The sequence below is a fragment of the Rutilus rutilus genome (genome assembly GCF_951802725.1).
Source record: "Rutilus rutilus genome assembly, chromosome: 24".
NCBI lineage: Eukaryota > Metazoa > Chordata > Actinopteri > Cypriniformes > Leuciscidae > Rutilus > Rutilus rutilus.
Window position 1 is genome coordinate 22,587,528 of NC_140228.1, and position 19,217 is coordinate 22,606,744.

The following is a 19,217-nucleotide window of genomic DNA, read 5'->3' on the forward strand; positions in this document are numbered from 1 at the left end:
CACTCCGCCCAAGTAGCAGTGCTTCGCCTTCTGAGAAAATAGTTCCCAGTATTTAAACGTTTAAAAAATGGCTGTGTCTCATATGACCTTGTTATTTGTACACACTGTGACTATACAAATCACAACATGTAAATAGCTGTAGCCATTTACATCCAGTCTTTGTGCTAAGCTAGGCTAGCGGTGGGTGCGTCAAACAGACTTACAGCACGCACGGAGATGAAAAAGGTATGGACTTATCTAATTCTGGGGGATACGGTGAATAAGCTAAAGTCCCAAAAAGTCGAAGTGTTCCTTTAAAGTGCTAAATGGACAAAATGACAACTGAATTAACTATGAATTATTTTTGTACAGCTGACGATCTCAATTCAGAGAGAAAAACTTAAAATATATGAAATGACCAAATAAAGGCCTAATTTCCTATAAACAATCTAAGTTCAAATCAAGAGAAACGAAGCAATAATACACTGTGTTCTGCATGTGACAGTAACAATCAATCACACACACTATACATAACATATCACTGATTTACACACCTGCATAGCCTATATGCTAACGACCCACTAATAGCTTCAAAGGAGAACGAAACAAACACTTTAGTCTAACCCCCAATTTCCACCGGCTGCGTTACGGCTCCGGCACGGCAGCGGAGTCAATAGGTTTCCATTAAAGTCAATGAGTGTATTTCCACTGAATGCGGTACAGCTGCGTTCCGACTCCGGCGATCCGCAGCCCTCCGGAGCAGATACGCAGAGCTTCTATTTTTGCCGGATGCCGGAGAGCTACGCAGCACTACAGGGCAGAATGCGCAGGACAGGAAGTCGAGCAAAAAAACAGAACAAACCAAAACAAAATAAAAGATCCGGTTAATTTTCTAAATAAAATACACCGTGATCATGGCGGATCATATTTCCCTACACTACACCTTGAAAACGTCATAATATGCCATTCCTCATAACGTTCTGTTTATAAAAACTATATATCGCGCGATCATACGTGAATTAGCGAGATCTCGCGGGTCCTCGTGACTTCAGCTGTCAGTCATGGATGCAGCCGTTCCGCAACAAATACGGACCTGGTGGGTATTGACGGACGACGGAACACGGAGCTGTCACGCAGCGGAGCCGTTCCGCAGCAGTTACGCATCTGGTGGAAATTGGGGGTTAGGATAAGTAATGTTAGGCAACATAATCAAATTCACAAATATTACACCATTTATATAACATTATTAAAAATACATAGGTTACTGAGTTACGAATACAATCTTTGTCAAAGAATATACTTGTTTATTCACAGTTTGAACGTTCTTGTTTCCATTTGTTAAATTTCAATATCTGAGGTGAATTATCCATTGTTGCTTTTACAGCTACAAAGCTGGGAGCACTAAATGATATTCAAAGTCACACTGCATGCTTTTAACATTAAATAAAGCATATAACAGTACCTGAGAATTGCCACACTTTGTGTTTGTTCCAGCCGCGACTTCGCAGAAAAATAGAAACCGTTTCTAAAACAGAATCGTCTCGTGTCGCTGTCACGGCTGGTTAGGACAAAAACTCTGATTCACATGGAAAATATATACTTTTTATCGTGCGTCACGTGTAGTTAGGACACGGTGTAAGGCATATTAATATTAAGAGCTAAAAAACTTAATTTGATTTCAGGAGGCCTTTAAGACCGACCTAATTTACATGAATCTCCAACCGCAACATTTTTAAAAACAAGTGCAGAACGTGGAAAGAGGAACAACAGCAAAAGCGTACAAATAAAATAAGAGCAGAAAATGAAAGAGAGCTCAAAATACATAGTAAAAGCAACATAATTTGGTGAGTGATTCAAATTATTTTGCATGAATGTTTTGTGCAATGTCATTTTTAATGTGTTTTAAGTTTTGATTCATGCTTGCTGTTTTTTAAAATGCGCCTTTAATTTTTGATTCACGCTTATTTATTTATTTGATCCGTGACCACGTACTATTCTGATGATATTTTTTGATTCACGATTGTTATCTTAAGTTTTGATCCGTGCCCGCAATATTTTTGAGGGGAAATTAATTCCATAAATGCGTTGGTGAAGTAAATCCTGTGTAGGATTCACTATAATACAAATAAAGCTTGTCTTAATGTAATTTATTTATTTATTGTGCTGTATTTTCTTAATAACGATTTCGCTTACTTTACAGTTAAGACTTTTATTATGAAAGGATTTTTTTTTTTTTTTACATGACCCGGATGTTAAAACACAAACTATTCAAAGCATGTTTTGAGTTCATTCGTTGTTTTCGCGTGTGTTTTTACAACTATAATGTAGGACTTTAAATTACATTGGCGGGTGGTCATATGCATATTGACATTGTGCAACAGAGCTGTGCTAAGCAATGCCTGTTTGTTATTCCACTCAGTTATACTGGATTTTCCATGGACTAACTTATCTGAAGATTCGTGTATGATAAAACAGATGGTTTATCGTCCAGTTAAATAGTTGTGTTATAGTGCAGTGCACACAAATATAATATTCTTTCAGGTTATTATTTTTCTTCTGCTGAATAATGTCTTTAGCTGGAGCGCTGTGGTTTGCTGTTCAGGATGACTTATTCACACACGGCGTGTGTAACAACACAACATCATCCAGCATCAGCAACACAAAGCAAGACAAACAACCCAGCATCAGTGAGCCCATCTCTGCTGCGCCCGAGACACACACTGTCCTGGACAGACTGGATGATCGCTTTCTGTCTCAATGTTTACATCTCAATCGGCAGTGTCTGCGATTCATCGTCGATTTCATCCAGGCCCGTTTAAAGAAAGACGTGTTTGCGCCCGGCCACAGCCCGACCCCCGCAGAAGCCAACATTCTGGCCGCGCTTGCCTACTTTGCACACGGGTCTTTGCCCAGGAAAATCACAGAACGCCTGGAAATAGATCAGACAGCAGCGGGCGAGGCGGTGAACCGCATAACCAAACTCTTATCCGACCTGAGCCCTGATTTCATCACCTTCCCGAACAGTTATAATGACCGCATGGGTACCGCACAAGCCTTTAAGAACGTGAGCGGCATCCCGCATGTGGTGGGAGTGCTGGGGTATCTGCATGTGAAGGTGAGCCCTCCGGCCGGGGAGGAGCACATGTATATAAACACTGTGGGTTATCATTCAGTCATGATGCAGGTCGTGTTCGACGTGGATGGGAATCTCTTGAGTCTGGAGCAGTGCTGTCCTGGAGGAACTCCTGAGCAGACTGTTTGGGAAAACTCGGATATTGGCAGACAGTTCAGCATTTTTCAACACGGTCATACGTGGGTTGTTGGTAAGAACAGTTGAGAACTTTTAAATATAATTTAGGTCACACTTTGTCCAATTCTCACTATTAATTAACTATTCATTTTGCCTTAATACACTCCTAATTACTGTTTACTAATAGTAAGGTTGTTAAGTTTAGAAATTGATGTAGAATATGGTCATGCAGAATAAGGCATTTATATGCTTTATACATACTAATAAACAGTCAATATCATAGTAATATGCCTGCTAATAAACAACTAGTTAATAGTGAGAATTGGACCCTAACTGAAGTGTTACCATAATTTATAATCAGTGCTGGCTTGATTAAATAAATTGTAGTCGGTTACTGTCTGATTCCAAACTACATGACCAAAAATTGTAGTAATGTAATCCATGTTAGGCCTACACATAGTATATGTATACACATAGTTAATATAATCTTTTAGATTACTTTTGACCTAACTCATTTATCACATTGATAGGAGAATCTTTTAAGATATCGATATAAAAATACAAAGAGAAAAAAAGGGACATATATCAAATATTTATAAAATTACAGTCTTTGTTCTCAACAACATGAAGTGCATTAAAATATTACATTAAGTCAAGGTTTCCCAGACTGGAGTTTGTGATGGCACTGCAGGGGGTTCATGAGTTTAACGAAAATGTTCTGTTGATTAAATCATAAAAATCTACAATTCAAATAAATAATTAAAAAATATAAACAAACCAAAATAATACACTTATCAATAAAGACCAACCTTCATGTGATGTGGTCATTAACCGACATCAGAGAACTCAATAACTTAACTTTATTATTATTATTATTGACCTAACTTATTAATTTACATTTCATATCTATTAGGTCAAAGAAAAGGTCTTACAAAAAAAAAGTTGAAATCACATTAATTTGTACATTTTAATGTGTTAGTAAGACAAAAGCATTCCAAAGACAGTAATGTGCGGTTAAATGACTCACTGATTGATAATTCAAATAGGCTAATTATTAATGTGTTAGTTTGGAGCTGATTAGATATTCAGTGTAATCATTATGTAATCAATAAAAAAGTAACTGTAGTGTGATTACGAGTATTTTTAAATGCAATATAATGTAATTACAAGTGCTTAATTTTTGGAATCTGATTAATTCTGGAATAATTGGAATCTGATTAATCTGATTGTAATCAGTTACTACCCAGCACTGTAATGTTACAAACGATTTCTTTTTCAGATACATGTTGTTCTTTTGAACTTTCTATCATGAAAGTATCCTAAAAAAATAAATAAAAAAGTATTACAGTTGCTACATAAATACTAAGCAGCACAAACGTTTTTAACCGGTTTAGAAGGATTAACACTGAAGACTTGAGTAATGGCTACTAAAAATTTAGCTTTACCATCACAGGAATAAATTGCATTTTAAAATGTATGAATATAGAAAGGTTATTTTAATTTGTAATAATATTTCATACTAGTGTTTTTACTGGATTTTAGTAAAATAAACACAGCATCTGTGAGCAAAGGAGACTTTTCAAAAATATTTGAATTCTGTTTTAAATTCAACTGGTATGCTGAGCTATTCATGATTCCCTCAACTTGCTGCCACCACTATGCCTTCTCCATGGGGATGGTGTTCTTTTGCTGATGTGCTGCGTTATTTTTGCACTAAACATAGGCCTACCTTTTACAATTTTGTCCAAAAAGTTCCATCTTGGTATCGTCAGACCTTGACACATTTTTCCACATGGTTTTGGGAGACTGGATATGTTTTTGCAAAGTTTAGCTGGGCTTGGAGACTTTGTTTTTGTTGTTGTTTTTTTAGTCAGAAAAGGCATTTGTCTTGCCACCATGACCCATAGCCCAGAGAGATGGAGAATACGGGGATATAATTGTCACATGTAGGGAAGCAACCAGTACTTGTTCGAAAGAGCAACTCTTTTAATGTTGCTTTAGTACGTCTTTTGACAGCTTCCCTGACAAGTTTGTCTTCTAATAATGTCACTGTTGTGCCATACTTTCTTCGTTTGTTGATGACTGTCTTTGCTGTGATTCCATGGTAAATGAAATGCATTGGAATTTTTTTGTTGTTGTTGTTGCCCTCACCTGAGCGATATCTTTCAACAATGAGATTACGTTGATGCTTCATGAGCTCTTTGTGGCCGATGGCTCTTATAACAGCATACAACCATTGAAGAATCAGAAAAATCTGAACAAGAACAGCAGAGATTTATTTTGAGTTAATTCGAGTCACTTCAGGTGAAAACAATTATGTATGTTATTAGTTATGTTATGTTCTCATCAGCATGATTAGTTAATTCTGAACACAACCACATACCGAATTATAAAAGGGTGTGCATACTTATGCAACTTGGTTATTTTTTATGTTTTCTCTGAAATGTATCACTGCATAGGTTATAATTTTTTACATTGAAGGTGCAAAAGTTCTGATATGATTTATCTTTTATTTCATTTAAAATAAATTTAAAAAAGCTGTTTTAACAGGGCTTTGTAATGGCTTCCTGGAATACTTAAAGGGTTCACCCAAAAATGAAAATTATCAGTAATTACTCACCCTCATGTTGTTCTAACCCCAGAAGACTTTCGTTCATCTACATTCAATTCTCGCGCATGCGTCGTGGCGCTCTCGTGAACTCACGTCAGAGGCCCACACTGAAGAAAATGAATAGTTGAATAAAGTCGTTATTTTTGGGGGGGGTTTTGCGCACAAAAAGTATTCTCGTTGCTTGATAAACTTAAGATTGAGCCACTGTAGTCACTTGGACTATTTTAACGATATCTTTACTAACTTTTCTGGGCCGGCAGATGCAATTACCTAGAAGCCTATGGAGGAGTGAGACAGCTCTCAGATTTCATCAAAAATATCTTAATTTGTGTTCCGAAGATGAACGAAAGTCTTACGGGGTTGGAACAACATGAGGGTGAGTGATTACTGACAGAATCTTCATTTTTGGGTGAACTAACCCTTTAATTATTTTGGGCCAATCATAGAATTAAACTAGTGCTGCACGATTTGGGGGGGAAATCTAATTACGACTTCTCTGGTTAAAATTGTGATATGCGATTTTAAATTTTTTAAGTAATAAATTCAATTCCCTAAATTCAAGTGTCAAATATTTAGGTTGCAATTTATTTTACAGTATGTGTACTTGCATATAATTACAGTGTACTTACCTAAGAAAGTACTGGTTAATATAACATGACTACATGGGTTAAGGTTAGGTTTAGGGGTTAGGGTTAGTAGTTATTACCCAGTTATTGCAATTACTATAACAAGTACATAGTATGTACATGGGGAACAGGACTGTAAAATAAAGTCTGACCAATATTTCTGAATAATGACAACCCTTAATTTACTACAATACTGTGATAATGTGTTGTCTTTCCACAGTCTCTACAAGTAACTAATAAAATGATTTAAAACTCAAATACAGTTTCTCCATCTCCCCTCTGTCTTTTTGTCTTTGTTCCCCAAAGGTAGCAGAAGTCTTTTAGGTTGTGGGCACGTGTTGACCCCTGTCGAGGCCTTTCGCATCAAAAGCAACGCAGCCCTGCGATTCAACCAAGCACACGCTCAGCTACATGGCCGTGCGCAACAGGTCTTTGGCAGTTTGAAAAGCCGTTTCCAGTGCCTGCGTGACATCGGCCCCATTAAGTCGCCCGAGTCAGTGGCATGCACCATCAAAGCCTGCTGCGTCCTGCACAACATCTGCAAGAAGTTCTCTGTCCCGTTACCCTTGGATTTTAACATAGAGCCGCTCCATCCACCATCAGAGGTGCTGAACATCTTGGCAGAGCAGCCATTTGACTACATGGAAGACACTAAAGAGGAGATGATAGAAATGTTTTTTAATATTTCAGAAGATGGAAACGAATGAGGTGTGTCCGGATGTGAACAAGAACAGTAATGATAGCAAGAAGCCAGAGATCGTTAGTTTAAAACGTGTACTGAATGCTATAAATGAAATGAACACAGATAAACGCATGCTAAAATGCCAGCTGATTCTTCATACTCATAAGCTTTATTCAGTTAATCAATAATTGATAAGTTAATGCTAGTACACTCATATTTGTTAACAAGTGATATGAATAAAAACCGTTACAAAGTCCGTTACAAGAAAAAGTATTGCAGTTGTACCATAATTCAGTGATGCTGTCAGTTGCTAATACTATGGTACTTTGACATACAGCATGATACTAAATGATTACCATATTTATATATACCAAAAATTGTAGTACCATGTCCAAAAAAGGTGTTAATAATTTGTAAGTTAATTACTTGCGAATTGCTTATGTCTGGAAACATATCACATTGTGCCTGGATAGGACACGATGTAAATCTGTTTTTCTTAGGGGTCGTTTACACAACACTATTTTCAACTAAAAAAGGAGAACTTTTGGGGGCCTGAAAACATAAAAAAAAAACGAGTTTCAAAGTGCAGGCTTTTGAAAACGTTATCGCTTCTGTGTAAACTACAAGAACGCAAATTTGTGAAAACGATGATGCCATTACGTGTTCAGTCTAGTGGTGTGTAGTGTTTCTTTACAAAGTGACATCGCCAACTACTGGCCTGACATGCATAATACAGCGTTTGTAATCGTTATTGTGGATCCATGTGAACGGGCATAATTTTAACAACGTCGTCACAAAATTTCACTAATTTTTTTTTTCTTTTTTTTTCTTTTTTCTGTGGAATACAAAAGTATTGAGAAATACGAAATGTTTGAATAATCTTTATGTGTCCGTTTCATACAACAATGGTTCACAAGTAACCATGACTGACAAACAAATCTTTCCTTCCCCTGCAGTTCTCAAACATCAATCTCTATTTCACATACAGATTTGAAAATTAGGGGGTGCCCAATCCTGTTCCTGGAGATCAACGTCCAAAATCTTATACTTTCTTGAGTAGGTACTTATTTTGAATTAGTAATAATTTCACAACCGCTAAAAAAGTTTGTATATGTTCTATATAGTATGAATGTAATCTGGACGTACTACATTCACCGTGTTGTCATTATCATGTGATATACCAGGGTCAGTTGGCGCTTCACTGCCAATCATAAATCTTATCCCATGGCCTCATGGGATAGTAAAGTGTCCATTGTATGCACACTTCAGAATCTCCCAAGTAGTTGGTACTTTTTGTCTACTATTTTATGAGTACTGTGACATATTTGGACATATTTATTTTGTCACACACTGTTCATCACATATAGCTGGGTAGTGTATGATTTCAGACATAATCTTCAGGAATGCTTGATAATAACATACAGGTTTAAAATACTGGTAGGAACAGGACTGAGCAACCCTGATGTAAATAATGACACTATTTTGTTATTAGACAAACTATTATTTTAAAGCTTGTTAAGTGACAGACAGCTGAGAATACAGTTACTGGCATAATACAAAAATATAGTGGAAAAATACTTTAATTGATGATCATGTTTTTTTACCATTCATAATTGTTGGCCATGGTTTTTAGCATTCATCTGAAACAAATCAAATTCAACTTATATTAAATAGACCTTCTTGTATTTAAATTTAAACATAGCAAAATTCTCATTGTTTAAAGGTAATGTGCAAAATAAGCAGCATTAAGTACAGCTCAAGCATTAAAAACACTAACAAAAAGAAAATTAAACAAGGCTATATACACAGCTATTTAGATAAATAAAGTCTGGCAGTTAAGTTGAAATGGTAAACTCTTAGTGCTTTAGCTGAGGCTCAAAATATATCTTTCAGTCCTGTTAGCAGTAGAATGTTATTATTATTAATATTATTACTATTTTAAATAAAGTAATTATAATAACAAATGCACATAACATATGGTGTGAAATATTTCATTCAAGTTGTTGAAAGTGATGCTCAAAAAATATACTAATGTGGCTTCAAGATTGTACTGACAAATTCCATGACTGTTTTTGATCTTACGTTATTATTATAAGAACACGGTTTTGCTAACCACACATGAATTATGTTACATTATTCTATTTTTTTCTCATATGTTACTTCCGTTTTCATATTTTCTTAACGCGATTGCGTTGACGTAGATCATGTCTGTGTTTTCATAGAGAGGCTCTGACTGAGCCACGACTTTGGGTTTCAGAGAGTCCATGATGCACTGGTGCAGGAACACGTACTGAGACTGTAAGAGACAGAGAGGAGAAACGTAAGACACTTGAAGAGGGTGAAAGGTGTCTACCATACAGGGATACACATCTCTTAGTCTTAATTTCCAAGTGATAATATTATTGTCCTTATACCAAAGTTTTTAAATGGCCTTCAAAACTCAATAAAAAGAAGCATGCCTTGAGAACATTTGTAAATAAAAGCCTGGTTTCACAGACAAGGATTAGATTAAGCCAGGATTAGGCCTTAGTTAAATTAGAACATTTAAGTAGCTTTTATAAACGGGCCATAGAAGAAAAAAAAAACATTACTGGTGTGATTCTTGAGACAAAACAATGGCACTTACATATTTTAAGATAAAAGTTGCTTTCAGTTAAAACAGCTCAAACATGCATTTTAGTCTGGGACTATAGGCTTAAGCCTTGTCTGTGAAACAGGGCAATTTACTATGCTATTGCATTTTGCAATGAATTCTAGGAGTTGCTGTCAAGTTGTAAAACTTAAGGGGTACTTCAACACTGGCAAAATGGGCTTTCAATAAAATTTGTCTGCCTATGCAGTCGAAAACAGGTGTAATTTTGTTATCTTTTTCTGGAAATCGTTGCTACCTGATTAGTAAAACTTTCCAAGGCCACTCCCACCAGCCTGCTATATGCTTACCAGAGTCAAATATCACCTTGCTTTAGTAGGAAATACTCCTTAGAAAACTTGTAGTGTTCCCGGGTGCAGGAATTTAAAGACATTTAGTGGGACTCGGAGAGAGTTACTATCGGTTTCCAGTGATGGATCCAGCACGTTGTAGGGAGTGGCGGCAAAGAATTGTTAATATGGAGAGAACATTGTGACGGACAATCTGAAAAACCTCTGTGTTTGTACTTAACATTTCGAACTGGATGACTACGAACAACATATTTTTACGCCAAATGTCGCTTACAGGTAAGAAAGCAGTTGCCACAGTGTTTCCGTTTTTAACTCTTATATGTTAATAACCCTATATTAATCCGACTGCCTGTGGGCAGGGATACAAAAATGTAGTAAAATCTAGTTTTAACAAAGCCCTGGCGGACTTTTGCTGACAAATTTACGTTAATTTCTCAGTCCAGGTAACACCGAGAACGAGTAAACATTGTTCATTTACATACCGACATTGTAACCATACAAAGCGAGTTGTAAATTGGCAAAGTTACACTTTCATTTTAGCGTTTTACCTGAATTGCTTGTCTTGACCTATTTTTGTCTATATTTTTCATATAAGCCTAGTTATATTTATTGTATTGCTATTTAAATTGGTGGTTTCATTTCATTTTGCTTAGTTATTGAATATTGTGTTATACAGCTGCTGAACTTTACTCATTGGCATGAGTGCTGGAAAGGCCACTTTTGATGAAGTAAAAAACAAAAAGCCAAAATTGTATATCCCAATGCAGACTAAATATTATGATAATAACCTTTTAAAAAAGTAGCCAGTTAAGTAGTTTAAATAATTGTAGCATTATTCATGATATACAGTTAAAAATATACAATCATACATTTTTGTCCACAGCTGCCATTTTTTACAATAGTTAAGTCTCTATAAATTGCTTTTTCTTAAGTTTTGTTTTACAGGTGTTTGAATCCTCCAGGAAGTAAGCCATAGCTCAAATAAATTCATCATTATCATAATAATAATACCTAGACCCAATTCTATGCCAGATTGCCAATGAACCCCTGCTACCGCAATACATTTTACCATCATGGATTGAAACTGTTACCTCAGTTTGCACCATAAGTGGCCGGCAGAGTCTCATTTGCTGGACGAATGCTGCAATGCCCACTGCCTTTTCTCTGTCCAGCTGCTGCAGAAGAACGTCCAGTGCAATCAGTGTACCTGTCCGGCCCACTCCAGCACTAGAGGAAGACGAGGACGATAAACATTTGCTTTAATTAAGCGGTTTGTTTAATAATGCTGTCAGCTCTCTGAATCAGTGTGACTCATTGGTGTCAAGTTAAAGGGTTAGTTCACCCAAAAAGGAAAATTATGTCAGTAATTACTCACCCTCATGTTGTTCCAACCCCGTAAGACTTTCGTTCATCTTCGGAACACAAATTAAGATATTTTTGATGAAATCTGAGAGCTGTCTCACTCCTTCATAGGCTGCTAGGTAATTGCATCTGCCGGCCCAGAAAAGTTAGTAAAGACCGTTAAAATAGTCCAAGCATGCGTCGTGGTGCTCTCGTGAACTCACGTCAGAGGCCCACACGGAAGAAAATGAATAGTTGAATAAAGTCGTTATTTTTGTTTGTTTTGCGCACAAAAAGTATTCTCGTCACTTGATAAACTTAAGGTTGAGCCACTGTAGTCACTTGGACTATTTTAACAATGTTTTTACTAACTTTTCTGGGCTGGCAGATGCAATTACCTAGAAGCCTATGAAGGAGTGAGACAGCTCTCAGATTTCATCAGAAATATCTTAATTTGTGTTCCGAAGATGAACGAAGGTCTTACGGGGTTGGAACAACATGAGGGAGTGATTACTGACAGAATCTTCATTTTTGGGTGAACTATAACCCTTTAATGTTTGAGTTGGGTTTTAAAGTGAGTAGTGGTCACCTGCAGTGTACGACTGTTGGCCCTGCAGAGAAGGAATTCTCCATCTGCTGACGGATAAGTCCTCTGAACTTGATCAGCTCCTCTGTGCCAAAGGGAACGCCATGATCTGGCCACGCTGTGAAGTGGAAGTGCTTCACTGTTCGTGTCTCAGAGGTGCTTTTCTATTACATACAAAGAAAATGGACAGAAATAAATTGTCTTAAAGGAGTCATAATGTAGAAATTTCACTTTTCCACGAGAATCAATGTATGTTATGATTGCATAATGATTATACACTGGCCGGGAAGCCGATATTTAAAAGTGAAGCGTTTGTTTACCTCGGGGTTTGTAAAATAGGCCACATGCACGCGCACGAAAAAACGAGATTTTGATTTCTTCCCCTTCTTGACGTCAAGACGGGGGAGGATATACCAAATATGGACACCGCAAACCTATGCCGCGGGAAGCCCGCCCCTCTCCCCCTCTCCCCCTCAGATTCAGTTTAGTTGACTCGAGAAAGATGGAGAAATCGAGTGCACACCTGAGATGCTCTGTGGGTGACTGCCACAAACAACATGCAAATGTGTTTTATCTACCAAAAACGGACGAAACTATCAGGGAACAGTGAATGAAATTCATTTTTAATGACGCTGTCCCAACAACTCTTTCAAGTGGCGTATCGTTAGGTGTGTGTGCTAAACATTTTACACCGGAATCTTTTACAAATTTGGGGCAGTATCAGGCGAACTTGGCCTCGAAGCTCCGTTTGGGAAAAGGTGCCATCCCAACCATCAGGGACTTGCCAGAAATTGAAAAGGTAAGACTGTGTTTTTATTGCTCTACTGTGGTTAACAAATAGCAGCTAACAGCTAATGCGGCTATTGTATGTAACGTTACCTTCGAGGTAAACACGGGGAATGGACTCTACGAATGCTAGCCACATCTTTCGACTTTGTTTTACACTAGCAGCTACAGTAGTGACGGTACAGGAGTCCATGCTCAGTGGCTAAAACTGTTTAAATGCAAGTATGAAAACAATATACCACTAAACATTATTAGCCAAACTCATGCAAAACATGCAGTTTGAAAATAGCTTTCAGTTAGTGGGGCTTCTGTAAGAATGTATCTGGCAATGGTGTATTTTTTCTTTTTTCTTTGGTTGTGATTATAATTTCACTAACAATAAGTACCGTCACATTTATTGAGCTATTGCAGTATTTTGTCTATGTTTTTGTACCGCTTGGAAGTAGTAAAATACATTCCTGCAACCAATCAACGCGCCCCTCATTTGCATTATTATAATGACCGTCCACGACAGCCAAAACATCGCATCAGATCTCGCGAGACAATAATGCCTTTAGAAATAAGGGTCTGAGGGGCTCTGTGTTGATTTTTTTTCCACTTTTCTTTTTTAGAAGTGCCTAAAATACTATAATAGAGCATTTGGGTATCCAAGGTAACACAACATTATGACTCCTTTAAGGTTACCTGACCATGGATGCTTTCTGTTATTCATAAGTTATCACAAGGTGAATCTGATTTTACCAAGTACAACGTGTTCCTTGATCCATCTTTGTTGATCCTGGAACAACATTTCAATCAGCCAATCAGATGTCAAGTTTAGGCTTACAACCAGGGTTAGGTGCTTCTACATCAGTGTTATTCACCTATCATTCACCTCTGATTTTAGGGATAAGTTATTAGTAGGGATAGGGTTAGGACTAAGTTTTCGGACAGGAATGTTGTTCCAGGATCTACAAAAAAAATGTTGATCCAGGAACATGTCTTTCTTGGAAAAATCAGTGACCCATATCACAAAGAATCTGATTTTTAATAAATAAAATAGTTCAATATCATTTAAAAACAAATAATAACCTTTGTAACTTAAAACTTCCTCACAAATCACAATTTTAAAGTAAGCTGCAAAAGAGCTTGTGAAACCTTGACAAGTTTGTGAAATCACATACATCCACATTTACACATCAATGATGCATATTTGGTAAACAGAAACTTGTTCTACCCAGTCACACTGAGTAAAAATGAGAAATCAGAATACTATTATTATTCCTAAACACCAGATGAACTAAAAATAAGTGTAAAATATGGTAAAGTATGTCGAAGCTATTGCTATTTCTGACTGTGTGCAGCTCTGCAGATCCTGCTGAAGGCTCCCAAAGAACGAGCGCATCATTTTTCTCTCATGAGCATTTTGGTTTTAACAAGATCCCTAAACATACCAGTTTCAGCGGCACAGTTTAGCACAGATGTTTTAGCTAAAATATGTCACAATGCAATAATAGCAATGTGATGAACAATGTTGGGGGTAACGCATTACAAGCAACACAATTTACATAATCAGATTATTTTTTCAAGTAACTAGTAAAATAACACATTACTTTTACATTTCTACAAAAATATCAGTTACATTTTCAAATAAGTAACGCAAGTTCCTTTGTTTTCCCATTTATTGACTGAGACCTCTCCTGTCCCCATGTTGAGAGAAATCAGAAGTAAGTGCAGAGACGTTGTGTGCGCTGTGTGATGTTTGTAGTTCTAGACTAAATGTGATCATGCATTTACTCATCTTACTTGCACAAAAACAGATTCAGTAAGAGTGAAAAAAGTTAAATGCAAACTCAATTTAACGCAAACCTTCAATAATTAAATATTAAATAATAACTAATATACTTTATTGCCCGGTTTCACAGACAAGGCTTAAGCCTAGTCCCAGACTAAAATGCATGTTTGAGCTTACTTAACATTTTATATCTAAAAATATGTCAGTGCCGTTGTTTTGTCTTAAGATGCACACCAGGCAAGTTTATAAAAGCTACTTAAATGTCCTATTTAACTAAAGCCAGGTGTATTACTTTTAAAAGTAACTTTCCCCAACACTGACGAAGAATGGGGTGGTTGTTAAATCTGACGTCTCACTTCACCGTTTCTGGGTCCAAACGCTCTATCAGATCCAAACAAGTAATGCTAATATACACTCACGGTGTATACATGAACACAGAAAAAGAATTAAATATGTCACGTGGATATTCCCAACAGCAAACCTTCAGAGGGAAGGTTTGATTACATGTGAAGGGGGTGTTTTTAAAAGTTGTGAAATAATATAAAAAATGGGCAGGATCAGAGAGAATTTAGATTTTTTTTAAATGTTTTGGCCCTCCAGAAAACACTAAAATCATAATCAATGCATTTCATCGGTGGTGGTTGAGGAGCTTTCCTCCTTCCATATGTAAAGCACTTTGAGTACCTAGAAAAGCGCTATATTAATGTAATGTATTTTTATTATTATTATTATTATTATTATTATATTGTCACAAAAAAAGAGCGATAGAAATATCTCACATTTTTGACATTAAGTTCTCGCAGAGTCCAACTTTGAGCTTTATCCTCTGATTTCACAGTCACAACCAGGTTTCCATAGAAGCACGACGAGTTGTCCAGTGGCCAGTACTGCTCACACTTGACCTAGGGGAGTTCAATCAGAAAAGTTATATCAGACAAAAAAATAAATTGTGGACAAAATAACTGCACCAAGTGCAGATGGCAAATCTGCTGTGGTGTTGAAACCTTTAGAAACTTTAGATCCAGACCACTCTGTGTGAAACACTGTATTGTTACACATAATTGGATAAAAAATGCTAAACAAACATTGCATTAAACTTGATACAACAAGATTGTAGCATAATACTGTTCACTATATGATGTACAGTTTCATATACTGTTTAAAAAAATGTTGTATACTACAGTAAGCAGTATTCTGACCATAACCTTACCCTTCCACTCTCAGTGCAGTTGGTTACCATGACGATGGCCTGTGACCTTTTCTCCCACACCATTCTCCAGAAGTCATTGACGGTGGATGGCAGCGGACCTTGAGCAGCGATGTACTGTTTGCTTACATTACCGTATCCCTGATATACACATAAACATCATAAACAAACCTCAGTCCACCAGGGGTATTTTACAGCTGATGTTAACTAGTATATATATATATATATATATATATATATATATATATTGTACAACTTACAGGCATGTAGCTGGCATTAATATAATCAGAATCATCTTCATCATTTACAGTGAGATGCACTCTGGAGGTGTCATCTAAAGAGAGAGAGAGAAGGATAAAATGACCTCCAAGACAGAAAATCTATGTGGTAATAGTGTGTGTGTGTGTGTGTGGTCCTGGTTCGTTAAATGCCCCCACGAACCACAAAGATCGTTATTTGTACTTTTACTTTTTTTACAATTTTTTTTTTACTTTTTTTTTTACTTTTTTTTTGGTCCCATGAGGAAAACAGCTTAAAATCATATTAAATAACATTATTTTGCAAATGTAAAATGCAAATGTTTTCTGTGTTGTGTTTATGGGAGGTTAGGGAATAGAATAGTGCCATTGATAGTGTGTTACTCGTTTGTTTCTGTGTAGTTATTCATTAATGATGGAACAGTATTCTAAAGTGTTATCTATATACTGTTCATACATTATAAAATTAATTGTCTATGGAAAGTCCCCATAAAATGTGTGTGTGTGCTTGTTTATATGATTCATGTGGACACATATTTGTATAATGACATGGGTATTACACTGTTATTACAATGTAAATGTGGTTTATGAGGACATCATAATTAATATGGCTTAAAAACATACTAAACAATGTTTTATTAAATATGTAAAAATACAAAGGTTTTCTGTGATGGGTAGGTTTAGGGGTTGGGTTAGTGTAGGGGAATAGAATATACAGTTTGTACAGTATAAAAATCATTACGCCTATGGAATGCTCTCATAATGATAGGATTACCAGTGTGTGTGTGTGTGTGTGTGTGTGTGTGTGAGAGAGAGAGAGAGAGAGAGAGAGAGAGAGAGTGAGGGTGTGTGTGTGTGTGTGTGTGTGTGTGTGTGTGTGTGTGTGTGTGTGTGTGTGTGTGTGTGTGTGTGTGTGTGTGCGTGTGTGTAAAACACTCACAAGGTAAAACATTTGAAAATCGGTTTTTGTCCTTGTTTTCAAGCAGAATAGCCGCTGCATTTGACTGTTGTATACCCACTGAACTAAAGTCCTGTTAAAAAAACATGTCCAATAAAAACATAATCAACAAACACTGTAAATTGTCAAAATTAACTTGATGATTCTTAGATGTAAGCAGAAAGACTCTCAGTCCTCAGTGTTTGAATACTTTGCAACAGCAATTACAAAAAATGTTACCCTTGTATTTCATATTTGCTAACCCTACCTCATATTCCTCACTGAAACCTCTATTATCATCACAACTCATGGTTTGAAAATGTTCAGGAAATTTATCCACGGGGATCGGTCTGAAAAACATTTCACAATTGTTTGTTTTCATACTATAATAACATAATATACAGTGGCCCCAAAAGCATGTGGACACTTAATGCACACTTAAAACAAAAAAGTCTGATTGAAATTGCATTAGATTGCATTAGTGTTACACATACTTGTAGTTTTTTCTTGTCACTTTTGGCTCCATTGGTGGTTTGGAACTTATAAAGATGAGAAAAGACATTAAAGATACAACTAATACAGCTTCTATTGCATTTTAATATCAAATAAACCCATAATCATACTTAAATAATTAAAATCATACTTATTACGCTTTGCAGAACCATAGCGGAGCCATAAATAGACTCCAGCACATATAATGATGACCAACAGGAAAAACACAAGGACACCTGCTATAACGCCTGCAGAACACAGACAGAAACAAACAGTGAACATGTCAATACATAGGTCAACTATGCGACAGCTTAGTATCTCAAAGATTTGCATGAATATTGCAGGTTAAATACAAGGAAGCTCTATTCAACTGAAGCCTGAGGAGGTTTAAAGGCAGAAATGATCGATATGTTAATATGGAGATCCATCATCGGAATGACCAAATGCAGAGGGTCAAGGAACAATCTGTAGTATTTTACCTTCAGCCCTATTCTAAATTGGACACACTCAATTCTTGCAGGAATGTTTGATCTTGCTTCTAACCCAAATATACAATTTTGAGGCTGTTGACTCATGATTATGGAAGCCCATTTCCACCACAAGAAAAACATAAAATCATGCTCTGGTAAATCATAATTATGAATTTAATCACAAAATTATGCTAATAATGACAAGTCTAAATATGACAAGTCAATTAGAATTTTAGAATCATAATTTTAACTTTTCATCTCATAATTATAATTTTTTATGTCATTTCGATTTATCTCATAATTTTGACTTTCTATGTCATAATCTTGGCATTTTATGTCATAATTTTGGCTTTTTAAATCATAATTGACTTTTTAATCTGGCTTTATAATAATTTTGATTGTCAAATTAAAAAAAATCATAATTTCAACTTTTTAAGTCATTATTTCAACTTTTTATGTCATCATTTCGATTTAGTATGTCATAATTTACATAAAACGACTTTTTAAATAATTTTGACTTTTATCTCATAACTCAATCTCGACATTTTATGTCATAATTATAGCATTTAAGTCATAATTTAAATTTTGCAAGTCATAATTTCAACTTTTTGAGTCAAAATTTTCAGCATTGTGTCATAATTTCGATTTAGAATGTCATAGCTTTGATTTAGTATGTCAGTTTCGACTTGCCATCATTTTGATCATTATTTAAAAAACATTATCTCATAATTAAAATAATTGAATTTCATAATTTTGACTTTTAAGTCATATTTTCAATTTAGTATGTCATAATTATGACTCTCCAGAGCATGATTTTTTTTTTTTTTTTTTTTTTTTTTTATGTGGTGGAAATGGGCTTTCACACATGGTAGCTTATAAGTCTTAATACATTTTATTGAGTCACTGTTAAATATTTTATCATGGAGACTATAGTTAATCGATTAGATTGTCACACTCGCATATTGAAAAACAATAAGGAAAAGAATGATTGATAATTTGTCCACATGTGCAAACTTGTCTCCTCAATGAAGGATGAAGAACCTAGAACCTAGAGATAGACCTCTACTGATTTTTATGCCATCATAAAGTTTTTTTATGGTCAAGTTCAGTCAAAAGAGAGTTCTTCACATTTGATAAAACAGCATCTTTTCTCCATTTGATACAAATATACTGCCAAAGAGGAGCTCAAAGTCTCCTCAGCACTGCCATCACAAATGTCAAGACTCAAGAAGTAGTTTGACTTCTTGGTATCATGAACTACTGTAGCATTTATTAATCT

The 19,217-nt window shown here is 35.9% G+C and overlaps 2 protein-coding genes across 2 annotated transcripts in view; one reads left to right on the top strand and one right to left on the bottom strand.

Annotated features, from left to right (window-relative positions):
- The first annotated feature begins 2,217 nt into the window (after nucleotides 1-2,217).
- On the top strand, nucleotides 2,218-8,913 carry LOC311284038 (putative nuclease HARBI1). The gene is made up of 2 exons (XM_084398860.1): nucleotides 2,218-3,302; nucleotides 6,773-8,913. Exons 1-2 carry the CDS (start codon nucleotides 2,546-2,548, stop codon nucleotides 7,171-7,173), a joined length of 1,158 nt encoding a protein of 385 aa, XP_084254986.1. The 5' UTR covers nucleotides 2,218-2,545; the 3' UTR covers nucleotides 7,174-8,913.
- LOC311284032 (receptor-type tyrosine-protein phosphatase H-like) overlaps nucleotides 8,902-19,217 on the bottom strand; it is a 30,617-nt gene continuing 20,301 nt past the window's right edge. Inside the window, exons 9-18 of the mRNA XM_084398853.1 lie at nucleotides 17,620-17,716; nucleotides 17,471-17,515; nucleotides 17,245-17,326; nucleotides 16,980-17,070; nucleotides 16,043-16,116; nucleotides 15,786-15,923; nucleotides 15,355-15,477; nucleotides 12,019-12,179; nucleotides 11,180-11,315; nucleotides 8,902-9,444 (exon numbers count right to left, since the gene is read on the bottom strand). Coding sequence (XP_084254979.1) covers nucleotides 9,298-9,444; nucleotides 11,180-11,315; nucleotides 12,019-12,179; nucleotides 15,355-15,477; nucleotides 15,786-15,923; nucleotides 16,043-16,116; nucleotides 16,980-17,070; nucleotides 17,245-17,326; nucleotides 17,471-17,515; nucleotides 17,620-17,716 — 1,094 coding nt within the window. The 3' untranslated portion in view covers nucleotides 8,902-9,297. The remainder of the gene's footprint in view (nucleotides 9,445-11,179; nucleotides 11,316-12,018; nucleotides 12,180-15,354; nucleotides 15,478-15,785; nucleotides 15,924-16,042; nucleotides 16,117-16,979; nucleotides 17,071-17,244; nucleotides 17,327-17,470; nucleotides 17,516-17,619; nucleotides 17,717-19,217) is intronic.

Bases quoted from the DNA above. Each gene is read 5' to 3' on its own strand.
- LOC311284038 (XM_084398860.1), top strand. From the start codon at position 2,546: ATGTCTTTAGCTGGAGCGCTGTGGTTTGCTGTTCAGGATGACTTATTC. The intron at 3,303-6,772 runs GTAAGAACAGTT...TGTTCCCCAAAG, and splicing joins CGGTCATACGTGGGTTGTTG to GTAGCAGAAGTCTTTTAGGT.